The sequence below is a fragment of the Beta vulgaris genome, chromosome 6, assembly GCF_026745355.1.
Source record: "Beta vulgaris subsp. vulgaris cultivar EL10 chromosome 6, EL10.2, whole genome shotgun sequence".
Lineage (NCBI taxonomy): Eukaryota > Viridiplantae > Streptophyta > Magnoliopsida > Caryophyllales > Amaranthaceae > Beta > Beta vulgaris.
The window spans coordinates 62,137,789-62,151,701 of NC_079207.1; the positions used below are offsets into that span (position 1 = coordinate 62,137,789).

At 35.0% G+C, this 13,913-nt stretch overlaps 1 protein-coding gene across 1 annotated transcript; it reads right to left on the bottom strand.

Annotated features, from left to right (window-relative positions):
• Positions 1-1,671: 1,671 nt before the first annotated feature.
• On the bottom strand, positions 1,672-11,323 carry LOC104897253 (actin-related protein 2/3 complex subunit 2A). Its single transcript, XM_010684095.4, has 11 exons — positions 11,058-11,323; positions 10,557-10,694; positions 8,216-8,282; positions 7,876-8,083; positions 4,209-4,378; positions 3,978-4,055; positions 3,642-3,780; positions 3,474-3,565; positions 2,681-2,737; positions 2,154-2,225; positions 1,672-2,064 (listed from the first exon to the last, which is right to left on the bottom strand). The coding sequence occupies exons 2-11, from the start codon at positions 10,616-10,618 to the stop codon at positions 2,008-2,010; spliced, it is 1,002 nt and encodes a 333-aa protein (XP_010682397.1). The 5' UTR covers positions 10,619-10,694; positions 11,058-11,323; the 3' UTR covers positions 1,672-2,007.
• Between the last annotated feature and the right edge of the window lie 2,590 nt (positions 11,324-13,913).

Here is a 13,913-nt window from a genome sequence, read left to right on the forward strand (position 1 = left end):
CCATGGAGACACTTTGCAAAAGGGCTCTTGGGGAGATCATTTGGGTTGATGAGAGATGACTCTCCAATGGTGGACCCACTTTTTATTGTAATTACTTCAATTCTATTTCTTCCTGCACCATTTAATGATCTTTTTATAAAAATTAAAAAAAAGATGGTAATAATTATTATGCCAACAAGTATATTTTCCTTTATCTATAAAATGAGCCTAATATTGGATATTTAAAAATTAGTTTTTCATGTTGTAGGTTAATTCTTCATTCCATGCCAAATTTATGAAAATTAAATATTAGCACTCATAATTATATTGTTTTTTTAAAAATTTACTTTGCTTAAATTATGAAAAAGATTAATTTGTAATTATATTTAATTTACATGATAACTATTTATTTTGATCATATATGAAATGAGGTTCATTAGAATGGGACACAAATAATGAAAGTTGAATGGAGAGCTCTTTAAAGGGTTTTATTGTTGTTGGGTGTTTTTAGACATGGCTCTTGGGAGTAGCTTGAAGAGAGAGAATAACATATAATTAGACGCAGATCTTTTCTTAATAAAGCTATGAGGGGTTTCCTTGCAGTTCTGACTATGATTACTTTGACTTAATCTACTTACTGATATCTGTGAGCTTTGTCTCTAAGTTGAATGGAAACTACTAAATGTGGAAAACTAACCAATAAACTATTAGTAATCATACTAGCAAAAGGTCACCCAAAAAAGTTTACCATTACTTTAAGAGAAATTCATATGATGTACCATAAATAATCCATTATTGATGCCTTTGTTCATTCGAAAATATAGTTCGGTTGACGCTTCTGTAATAGCTAATGCCTAGTCAAGGTTGTTTGAAATAAATGGTAGGAAACTTATCTTGTGACTTTAAAAATCCGACCATTAACAAGGTTACTGGGTTAAGATCCCCTTATCCATTTCTCCTACTTCAAGGAAGTAAATACGATAAATTAAACTAAGAAATTACAAGGGTTGGTGTCCAGTTGGATCACCTCACCAAAATGAAATTATAAATTAAAATTATGCATAATTTTCTAATCTAATAAAATAGTGCCTCATCCAACCTCCGTTCTCTTTTGATCATTGTTGATGATTTATAAGTAAATTATAATACAGTCACATATGAATTAAAGTTAGATTCGTCTTCCTAAATAGATATCAATTTTTATATATTGAAACTTCAAAATATATGGATAATATTGTACTTAGATGCCTTGTGAGAGAGCGTTAATATAGATTATCTTACAAAATTCATTAAAAAAATTTAACTTCCCCAATTACCCTTACTGAGTTCAATGAAAGAAGTGTTGCAAATTTCATTCACAAAGGATCTTTTGAGCAAATGGAGTCATATCCTTAATTAATCATTAGCATTAAAATAAAAGGGATGACGACGCCAGACTGAGTCTAACCTTTTACTAAAAGTCTTTAGTTGAACGAGGCATAGAATGATAGAAACATCGTTTATGTAGAAAAAAAAAACTGAATTATGTCGAGGACATCTAAAAAATGCAAACAGTCATTGATATTGATTATTAAATGATCCCTGAAAAAGTGTTATTTCATTAGCAGTTAGAACTTAGAATCCTTTTTCACCGTTTGGATTTTAGTCACAGAAAATGAAATGAACAATGCCCATAATGACTTGCTCAGAAACTACGAAGTACGAACACTTTCTGATATCATCAGACACAAGACTATTGAAAGTACGCTACATCAACTAGCATTGCATGATAATTCAATTATTGTCAACTACAAGCACCGATTACTCACAAGTTAAATGGCAATAATCTACCTAACTTCAAGACTAGAAAAAATGGTGCATTTGACTTTCCCTCAGCTTTCTTCTCCATGAAAACAGAATTCGTTGAGCGACCATGTGAAATGATATGCCCGGTACAATTTGTATAAAGCTGGAGTGAAAGCTAGCTAATGCAATTGTATAGAGTTCAAGAAATTCCAAGATTACCTCCAAATTTAACTATAGAAGTTTTTATCTCCAACTGGGTGAACCCCTTGAATTTGAATTGCTCCGAGAATCCTTTAGGCTCTGCAAAAATGGGACATAAAATGGTGTGAGGAAAGTTCATATAATGTTGTTACTATCAGTTTATAGACAAAGAAACAGTGCAAGCTAACCAGTCGCTTAAAGGATGTTTTACTCCCAACTTTTTTCGTCTTCTCCTGATCTGATTTGGCACGATCCAAAGCCTGGAAGCACAAACAAACAGTCCTCAATTGCTGTTTAGAGGCATGCTATAGAGGATTAAGCATAACTGATGAGCTTTTTCTAGCCCTAGTACGAAAGAAGTATCCGTTTTCACAAGAAAATAATATGTTTTAATCCCCCTAATATTTGTGAGCACTCCTTCTGCAAGACAGCTGCATACATGATACATCCAACTGCCTTTTGCCTAAACCTAGATGATATCGTTAGAGAAATCGTGCAACAGTTCATAATGCTATAACACCATTTCAGGTTTCAAATTAATAACAGCAGAGAGGATGTTGGGGTACAGAAATCTGTATATTTGCCCAGAAAACAGGAGTCCAACATTATGCTGTCTTATTCAAGTGGAACTCAGGCACTCACATTAACACAATCGGCGAAAGAAAAGAGAGCATTGCCAGAGTAAAAAGGAACACCAAAGTGAATAAAAGGATACCTCAATCAAAGATTCTACACGGCGCCTCATTCGAGTATGCATGAACCCTTCAGAGCACTGGTGACATATAAATGTGCAAGTTTAAAGTAAGATACATTTCACGCTACTTTCAGGCTTACTGAAAAAGAAACAGAATCAAAGTCTTCTGAGAAATGCTCTTATAAAAAAGAAACTGAAACTTAGATGTTAGTTTCAGTTAGTCATCAAGACAGCAAGCTCAGGTAGCTATATTAATTTCTCAAGAGTATAGTTCATGCAGAAATGCATGATTTTATTGAATTCCACATTTTACAATAAACATGAGATAGTCACATAAATCTAGCAAAGGCCAGAGAATGTCAGTCCTTACGTCCCTTGTGTTAAAGAAGACATCAACTAAGATTTGTGCCAGTAAGGGTAATCTTCGGGTATATGATGGAAGTTCTTTAAGCCAAAGAAAGATATTCAAAGCACTTCAGGACATCCATATTGAGGAACTGTAGAAGACATTAAGGAACGGAAACAATATCTCTTCGTGAACCTTTTTTTCTTGTGTTTGGATAAAAAATAAAGCTTTGTTTAACAGGACAGAATCTCCCATGTATCATAAGTAGTTTATAGTCTCTAACTGCAAATGTTTGATCAAGTCATGAGCATGACAATATAGGGATTCTCAGATGTATCCTCTTGCTGCAGCAGAGAAGTTAGCAATAGCTGTTCGTAGCTATGAACTTGATATTTGCCACCAAAATATAAGAAAACAGCAAAATCTAGGGGCGTAAAAGGCGATCAAGATGAACTTAAGAAACATCACCTTGACATGGTAACTAACATAGGCGTGAAATGTTGACAAATTCCAAACAGTTCTATCAATCTTCTTGTTGTCGACATGGCGTGGGAAAATGACTGAGAAATAACAAGATATCTAGTTAGATAAATACAAGTATTGTACACATGGTATGCAGCTAGTGTGGTACATCACCAAAGGAAACAAAGCCAGCATTAGCAGATAACGCTTCTTCAGGAACTCCCTCAAGTTCTTGAGGGGGTGAAGGTGACCATTGACAAGAAGGAGCATTATTAAGTCCAGCAGCAGCATTTCGTCGTGCTTCAACAAATTCCTGATACATAAGTCAAAAGGTATTGAACAAGAAAATCATCATGAGGGTGAGAAGCACAAGGACAATTGCCAACAGCACAAGCACGACAACTCCACCACCAAGTACACTGGATGGAAATGTAATGAAAGTGCACATCCTATATACTTCACTAAACAAAATGTGTACTCGTCACAAATACAAAGAACAAGATGCTGTACCTGGAGAAAAGAAGTTGCAAGAACTGTATCTGTGGAATCCTTGAATCTCATAGGAAATATGACCGTCACTTTATCAATCTGCCATGAGATAATGTTCTCATTGAGTTGCATTTAAAAAAATTTAGACAGGTATACGTGTAAATTTAGTCCCTTAAAGATTTGTCTGTGCAGAATATTCATTCGGCCAAAGTTCCAACTTTTGCGTAAAAAACAAAGAATCAAAAGTCAGACCTGGGGATAGAGAAAAAATGATTCATTAGGCCGGTGCACTAGAGCAACTAACTGATCCATATCAGGAGCAAGTGACCTTGAAGCAAGATGTTTTAGGACAAGCCTTAAAGGTGCACCTAGCACCACTTCCCTGACAGAGGCAACCTTCGTCAACAGAGCCTGTCTAGTGTCTGAAAAGCATAAGAAAACAACTGTCACAAGAGTGTCACTGAAAAAATGGCAGAAAGCAAAGATTAATCGAGATGGAAGGTAAAATTAGATTCAGCAAAGTTATTGACGATAAATTCTCACTTTTAACTGAAATTCAAAAATATTTTCCACTTTCAAGTCAAAAACAGACTAACATAGGTTTTGTTACTCAAAGAATTTAATCCCACATTCAAAGATTGTGCAGACAACTTCTTATCCATAATCAAATACGCACACCCCAAACACACGTATGTAGATATGATTATTGTGCTTTACAAGATTGGCACCAACGAGACAACAAAATTCAAACACTGCACTTCTATCCATTGTTATAAACCACGAACGGGAAAATAAAAATCAAACATTGCACTTCTATGCAGAGTTATAAACCACCATAATTTGAGAGACAGATCATCTCAGATTTGGCAGACGGCAAATTATACCAATGTTATTACCTGTAATCTTATGCATGTCATATAGAACAGAGACTATTTCAATATCATATTGTTCCAAAAGTAGCTATTGAACGATTAACAACAATGGAAAGGACATGGTAAGATCCAAAATTGAAAGAGTTAAATTAACACCCCTGCAATTTCGCAATGATAGTCCTAGTTGACCTATCAAAGTCGTTAAAAATTTTAATCGATAGTTATATAGAGAAAGTACAGCTTCCAGATATAGCTGCATGAAATGTAAAAACATAATTTAGTCCCTTAAAGATTTGTCACTTGTCAAATTGACAGTTAAAAGTTTATCAGCAAAGAACAAGTTTCTGAAATGGAGGCAATGGATCAGATACTTTTCTAATTGCTGCTTTCTCCACTGACAAACTTGATGGAATCTAAGAAGGGTATTGTCAAGGCCCCATGTTTTCCTGAACGGTCTTTTTGTGGATAGCTAAATATGAGTACACTCAAAGTACTCAAGTATACCAAGTCATTCATCCAGTGCACTGCTTTTGCCACGAACTATTGCTCCACATTTTTTAATATTGCAAGTACTTTCAGGTTTCAACCCATATTAAATAGGACGTTCACTGCACCACATCCATCATTATAAATAATTTGACGCATACGCCTTGATCTCGTTTAAATTCAGGAGCCTGATATGGCAAATTCTCACTTGATCTGCTTACAGAGAGATTTATAGTTTCAACGACCATTTTGGGAAGATTTGCTTTCACCTGGCGCCATCCTAGCTCCTATGTTAAGCTTGCAGAGGCTTTGAATGAACTATGCTACATTTAGCGGCTTAGAGGTGATTATGAAAGCATTAAAACGAAAATGCAAAGTGGACCATTTGTGCATGAGTCTACTTTCGAGTGTCATAACTCATATCTGGGGATACAGTTGGAAATGAAAGTCGTTATGAGATAAACCTAAAAAATGATGTTTTTATGAAGCGAGTAACTATAAATGAAATATGCACAACAGGAAAATTGTCTGCAGACAGAGTTCACCGACACCAGCCCTGTTGACCAATATGATAGAAAAGACGGTTAGTAGACTTGGCAGAACACTCAGCCGACCAATAGGGTGCCTGTGTTGACGGTCATGGTGGTCCCAAAACAAAGACTTCGTGGTACACTTCAGAGCTCAGAGATGGGCTATCAGACCCACCACAGCCATGTTGGAAAGCTCACAGAAGCCCGAAAGGACCTCGAAGGCTTAACAGAACCTCCACCGTTCCGTTCAAGCCGTTTATCTCCTTCAATTCATCTTAAGCCATTCAATTTACTTTTAAGAGTCCAAATAAGACGTTGATTAGGAATTAGAGGCTATTGTTAATCTCCACATAGATAAGGATGTAAGGGTTCATCCCAAAATAGCTTGATGTTGACAAATATGTAGACTCCAAAAGCAAAAAGGTTTACGCTTCCCTTTTAATTTAGGTATATATTTCCCATGTTGATTCTTCAATTGAGGACCTTTATCTTTCACTGACTTCATAAATCCTTATTTGTGCTGTATAATTGATCTTAGGTCTAGGGTTGGATCCTTATGCCTTGATCTCAATTTAAGTCATAGATCATACTCCAACGTTTGATTACCCTATAATTCATCTTAGGGTAGATTATGTTACATCCTTACTGAAGCTAAGAGAAACAGTATACACCAAGGAAAAAGTCAAAAAGCCAAGTAGTCCCCACTTTAGATCACCAAGTAGAAGCCAGCTTAAGATATAGCTATATGAGAATGACTAGCACTCCATCTCCTTATTTGTTGTTGGCTCCATAAATCCTTATTTTTGCTATATAATTTAGCTTAGGTCTACGGTTAGATGCTTGATATCTTAATCTCGATCTAAGTCCATAGACCATATCCCTACATTAGATCCCCTAGATTCCGTGTTTTGGTGGATTTAGTTACATTCTAACTGAAACTTACATAAGGTATGAGAGAAAGTACACAGCAAGGATGAAGCCAAGTAGTCCCTACTCTACATCACCAAGCAGCTGCCGGCTTAAGATATAACAAGTAGCAGTCCATTTCCCTACTAATTGGATAAATCGGACAGACCTTAGGAGATGATGTCTTATTGGGCCTTCAGACCTGCAGTTAAACATCTATACTGAATTTCTCCCATTCCCACAGAGAAGCTTTCATTCACCTTGGAACCTTAACCTTCCAAATAAAAACAGAGCAAACATATATTTATCCGTTAAGTGTGGCTGTAGACTATGTGAAAACACCAGTAGGTCATCAAGCATATGGAACGTGACGATTCCTCCTAAGATCAAATCTGGAAGAAGGTAAAACCAGTATCCAGCAAAAGTGTAAAATTAGGGGCATCCAGAGCTCAAGAGCGACAACAAAGACACAGAGAGACTCATTTTCCAAGTACATGTATATGCAAAAGGATTATGCAAGTAGGTCACAGTTTTGCCTAAAAAAACAATTACTAAAGACCCAGGACAATCATCTATGCGAAGTCTATATGGTGGCAAGATAAGGAACACCAAAAAACTTCCATTCTCCAAAGATAGCCTCTAGGATAGTGAAACTCAAATATACTGAAGTTTTAACAGCCAACATTCAAGGAAATGTGATTCGCCCATTATTCACCATAAAAAGTAATCACAAAGACACTCCCTCCTTCCCAATATATAGCGAGGAAAACTTGCTAAGATTGGCCACTCCAATTTAAATTTGAAGTTGCAATGGAAAGCTTAAGCAAGACAAATATTATGTGAAGACTGGTATGAACAGCTATTACAAATAGTAAAGTCATAAAATAAGTACTGTCTCTTGCTTCTCAAGTTTCCAATCATCACCAGCTTCTTGGGACCAAAGAACTTTTACAATGTAAAAAACTGCCTCCTGTTTCAAATAATGACTTTGAGAAAAAGAGTGGAGATAGTCATCATCTAAACTATGCAGATTAATAGGCAAAAAAAACTTTAGACAGTGACATCACATAATTTAGCTAGTCACAGCAAGATCATAATGACCTTAGAAAGAAGAACTCGTAAGACCTTCATCTGGAGAAAGCTTTGAGAAGTTCAGCTTCAGTGTGAGATTAAAACCATCTTTTGGAGGATCAAGAATTTGCACCACTGTTCCATATGCAGACTTTATAGCTTCGATGGCCCCATATGGCAGTCCTCCAGCAAACATCGCTCCAGGAGGTGGTGTTGGTAATGATAATGACAACAGCAAGATATGTGGATTCTTCATAGAAGTCTGCAAAGATAAGACAGGTCATACTAACTACTGAAAAAGACAATAGACACATACAGATAATTACATACTTGTCTAAGTCAGTTCTAGTTGTCCAAAAACTGTGATGAGAGTATAAGAGCCCAAGAAAATCACCTGGACATTGAATCGCACGTCATCAAACTCAATCCATTGGCAGTCCAGCTCGACTCCTTTATCAAGACTATAGAACACCACAATAAAGGATTTAGACAGCAGAAAGGAAAAGTAGTAATAAAAATGAAGTAGCAGGAACCATCACATTTAGATTACATGGTAAATAATTTGTTACGAGTATTATTCAAATCCATGGCACTTGAGGAGGCACTTTATCTTTTCCCGGTGAAGGCTCTTGTAGCCGAGGTTTTAGCCCAAGACCTAAAGTTTACTGCTGGACATTGATGGGCACAGGTGGTATAATAATATAATAACTCTACTATACCCATAAGATAATTTTACAATGCAGACAAGTTATTACAAGAGGAGACACATACTCTAATATGTTTGGGAATACCTTACACTCTAAAATATGTAAACTATTTTGTGTGGATCTCTATTGAGATTACAATACTCAAACAATAACTACACACTCTTTGGAACTCACACTTTACTCATGCTTATCTATACACCTAAATGCCTAACATCACATATATATACTCTACTATATCGGCAATGAAAAAGTCGGTGGACAAAAGTTGGCAGGACTCTGGAACCATCCTTGTACAATATGCTAGCTGTTTCTAGATTTTACTAATACTTGCATGAGCATTTTAAGCTCAAATTTCCAAGATTAATGGCAGTGGACTTGTGGCCATTAGCTATTAGAAATCTCTAGATATTAAAGCCAATTGCTGTTCTCTTATACTTTCATTGTTACCAACCTACTCATATGTGTACTTATTCTAGAGAAAGTGGGAATTAATATTTCTAAAACTCCCCCTTAATGATCACTTTCTCCCAGTGTAGTCATACCACGCAGATCTTGGACTCTGTATCATTAGAGAATTTTCTTTTCTCTGTTTACCAATATACTCCAATTTATCTACATTTTTCGTTTCTCCATAATTTCCATGGACATACCAAGAGTTACTTTATTTCCTTTGAGCTCTCTTAGCCCTTCTTTTACTAGATCACTAATATCTTTATTAGTGGACTTTCTCCAATTTATCACGCTTGACATAATCTATACCCATAACACCTCTAGTGCCTTGTTTGGATACTGTACTCCAAGCATAAATGCAAGATAACCATCTTGATCTCCAGAAATGCTAGTATACTATTCAAGCTCACTTACAATTCTTTCATTTTTTTCTATATGAACCCCCCCCCCCCCCCTTTTTTTTTTATTATCCGAATTTCACACAGCACCCCTTTTTCTCTTGCTCCATACTTTCTTTTTCATCGTCATGCCCCTTAAATTCAACCTTTCTTCCTCCAAACTCCATTAAGTCTTTAAGGTTCCTAGTTCCTCAATCTCTTTCTTCATTATCATATCTTCTTTACCTTCATAAGTTATCTGATCAGTCTCCAAATCATGGATCACAGAAAAACCATCATCTAGTCCCAATCTTCTTCATAATTTATCTCAACAATTATATTAAAGTTTAAGCATTTACCCTCTTGTTCACGTATGGCACATGATCCTCCAAAATCCCATTCTTCTTCACTGTCATTGTTACTTGTTAGCGAAGGTAGCAGCATTACTTTCCACTCAACTAGACCTACAATCTTGAGCAACTGGCCCTTCTTGCCACACTTGAAAGATTAACCATCTTGTCGGCGACACTCCATCTCTTCTTGGTCAACTCGACCTTGTCGAGCTCCTCCTTATGACGGACCTTTAAAAAATATAGGGGGGCGGGGAGCTATCTTCACCTCAAAATATAAATTTAAGGGTTGATAAGTCCGATCAAGTATGAACATATGGTGCAACTAGGTTGACCGACACCAAACAGTTCCGATAAGTTCAGAGGAAGAGATCACAGCCATGATGAAGATTGCGCACATAAAAATATCCTTGTCTTTCTTTTTGGTCTTTATCTTTAGGAGGGTAAGGGGTTAGGGAGAGGAGGAGGCAACTGAGTTCAATGAAGATGAACCCTACATACCCTTCCCTTGTCCAATTATATTACAAGACATGATGCTATTTGCCAGCCATGGACACCCTCAGGGGCGTACTCAGCTATTTTTGTATAGTTCTATATATTCTGGTCCATTAAGAAGAAATTCAAGCAACATCTCGTATCCCACTGTTCAAACTTCAAACACACTCTCACATTTTCCAGTAGGTCACAGAAAAAGAAACCATTCACAATTAGAACTCATAAAAAAAGAAAAAGATGACTTTCGGATCAGATATCAATAACCCACATTTGTCTGGTTAAAAACCAAACAGCTGAAAATTGCATACCTAGAGTTTAGAGACTTAAAACACAATGAAAGAGCAGTTAAAGCTTACTTTTGAAGACGATTCGTGAGAAGCTGGAGAAGATACTTTGACTGAGACTGCAGAAGTATCATTGGCTTCAATAGATTTTTCCTCTCCAGACAAGCTAACTTTTTTCCACTTGAGCCAAATTATCAGAACTAGATAGCTCTAATACATTCAACAAAGATAGCAAAGCACAATCAACCATTTATTAATGGTCATAAAAATATCATTTAATTTGATAGTACATTACATAAACTACCACTATTGTTTGAAAATCTTAAGCTTACTAATACAATCACATTCAAATTTTTGTAATTCTAAATCAAGTTTATATCACAGCCATGTCACATTTTCTATCAAACAATAATTTCCAGTACGTAATTCATGAAATGGCGTAATCCATAATCTGAAACTCTTTGAGTTAATCAGTGCAAATATTAGATAGATATATTCTAAATTCCTGCTCAAATATGAGAAAGATACGATATTAAATCTTGAAAATTGTACTAAAATTACTCTTAAACAAACCTTCAAAATTTTGGAAGATCCAAAATTCCGGTCTCGTAAAAAAGAATTTATGTTTGCCAGCAATCCTTTTCTCTAATTCTTCGTATTTGTTCCTCAAATTCGGGGAAGATGACGTGAAGCTGATAATCCAAAATTTTTATGTGATAATTCGTCAACTTTTTGGATGGAGAATTGTAATCGAGGGATAGGGTTAGAGACTTTTACTTTTCTAAGTTTTTTTTTTCCAACAGAAAACAAACGGATCTTTTATTTTAGAAATGTCAATTATTTTGAGAAAAACTATATTTAGCACTTATAAGTTATAACAAATTAAAAATGTTTAAAATATGCATTAATTGATCATTTATTATATTGGTTGATATATAATATTTTACTTCCTCCGTCTTAATTTAGTTGTGGCACTTTTTATTTCAAGAAATTTCAATTTAGTTGTGACACTTTCTATTCACGAAATTTCAATTTAGTTGTGACACTTTCATTTTGGGTAATAACATTTTTCTATCTCTCTACTATCATATGAGACACTTTTTCTTTCTCTCTCATCTCAAAAAAAAAAAAAATTTGTTCCCATTTCCATTTTGGGTGTCCCAAAATAGAGTTCTCATTTTCATATTTTTCCATAATTTGTCAGAAAAATCGTGTCCCATCATTTATTTGCTTCATGATTTTTGTTTTTTTCTTTGTTTATTCAACCAAAATGTTACAATTAATGCTTTTTCACCAATGATTCTTCATTCTCTCTCCTAAAATCATCTTTTTCCATACAACATTTATTTTAATTAATAAACAAAAAATATTTACTATCCCTCTTAGATTCTACTTGCATAAATTACTGTGAAAAAAGGGAAATGAGAATTATATTTTGGGACGGAGGGAGTATTATTTAGTTGGTCAAGAAATATTAAAAAATTATTATTAATAAGGAAGTGTAAATTCTAACGACTCTATCAGGGAAGGCTAGATCGAGCGCCACTTCATTTGTTTGTTGTTCGTGAGGCTCGTCGGGTGTTGATCCACCCTGTAATTGCTAGATGGTGACCTTGGAGGGCATGAACGACGAAATATAACATTCTCGTGCTGCTTTTTGCTCTTCTTTGATCTCCTAGACTCCCATTTGGTAGGAAATTTGACATTATTTGATGGTAGGTGGATGTGATGACCTTCATTATGTGTATCAATTTAGTGCCTAAGATCACTTTCTAGGCCGAGGGGCAGTCGAGGACGTTAAACTTTGTCTTAAGATTGACACTTTTTGCATAGGTGGGAAAGACGATCTCTCCAAGAGTTTGTTGCGTGTCTCCGACCAATACTGTTGATTTCTTCGTCATGCCCCTTTCGTCTAGTCCGATGCCTACTAGGGCACTCTTAAACAATATATTGGCTAAGCTGCCACCATCGACAATCACTCATTTGAGAAGGCAGTTGCTGACAGTCAATAAGATGACTAGGCCATCACGGTGCTCATTTTCTCATACGTCATCATCGTCGGACGTGAAGGAATTGCTTCCAATTTTTTTCGTCATTAGACCTGCAATCTTTTGGAATAGTCGACGAGGTAGATCCCTCTCTATCTAGCCTTTTGGTTGATGAATATGTTAGTCCACAAATATTGGATTTACCCAAAATACCATTGATTACCTTTATATGTAACGGCGATGTTGGGGATTCTTCTTTGGAGGGTGCTTGTCGAATGACGACTTCCCTTTGTTGCATAGGAGATCTTGCAGGTGTCTCTTGTTCAGCATAAAAGCAAGTTCTCTATAAAGATCGATACAATATTCGGTCCTAATCATATGATCATGATGGAACCGACACCACTTCTTTTATGATAGTAAATGGGGGAGTTTTGTTTTCCTAAAACTTCCAAATTTACGATGGAGGTTACAAATCTTGGTTTAATCTCCTAATTTATGTGAAGGTTACAAATTAAGTAATTTTGGAAATTAAGTACTACCTATTTTACTCCTATAAATACCCCATACCTTAAGCCATCTTTTCCACACAAAAACTTTAAAGAATCCATGCTCCCTTACTTCATCTATTCTAGTTTTATATTTGTTATTCAAGTTCCAACTTTCTTTGGGTTTAAAAAAATATTTCCATGTTTCTTACTCAAAAATATTATGCTCATGATAGGACATTCATGTTTAAATTCATGATTAAGTTCATGTGATAAGTTACTTATTATTCAAGTGTAGACACTAGTATAATCTTTGTGCAAGATCAAGGTACGTTATGTGGCTAGATCTTTTTAAACGTGGTTTTATGTGATAAAGTTGTTTATTAATTTAATGGTTGAATTGATTTAGAAGTTTGGTTTAAGATAATATTTTATCATTCACTCTTGGAAGTGAAAAGAAGAAATGGTTTTTAAATGGTTACAATATTTCATTGTTCACTCTTGGAAGTATAAAGAGGCAAGGATTTAATAATCATTTTTATAGAAAAGTTTTGTTATCCTTTGTGGAAAACTAAATTATTTTTACAAGGAAATGTTGGCCATTTTTTATGAAATTTGAATGTTCAAAAAGTTGTTTATTAGAAAAGGAGGTATATTCGTGACTTACAAGTCATATTATTATTATTATTATTATTATTATTATTATTATTATTATTATTATTATTATCATTATTATTATTATTATTATTATTATTATTATTATTATTATTATTATTATTATTATTATTATTATTATTATTATTATTATTATTATTATTATTATTATTATTATTATTTCGGCTTGATTAACATCACGAGCTTCAAAGTCCACTTGTTGGCAATTATAGTTTCCACTTGATATATTTCCGTGATGGGATGACAAGCTTTAGGGGGGGGGGGGCATACTTAGCAAAATA

Excerpts from the sequence above, each read along its gene's own strand:
- LOC104897253 (XM_010684095.4), bottom strand. The coding sequence starts at position 10,618 with ATGATACTTCTGCAGTCTCAGTCAAAGTATCTTCTCCAGCTTCTCACG. Across the intron at positions 3,781-3,977 it reads TTGCAACTTCTTTTCTCCAG|GAATTTGTTGAAGCACGACG; the intron begins GTACAGCATCTT and ends CTTATGTATCAG. Across the intron at positions 2,738-3,473 it reads ATGTTAGTTACCATGTCAAG|TGCTCTGAAGGGTTCATGCA; the intron begins GTGATGTTTCTT and ends ATATGTCACCAG.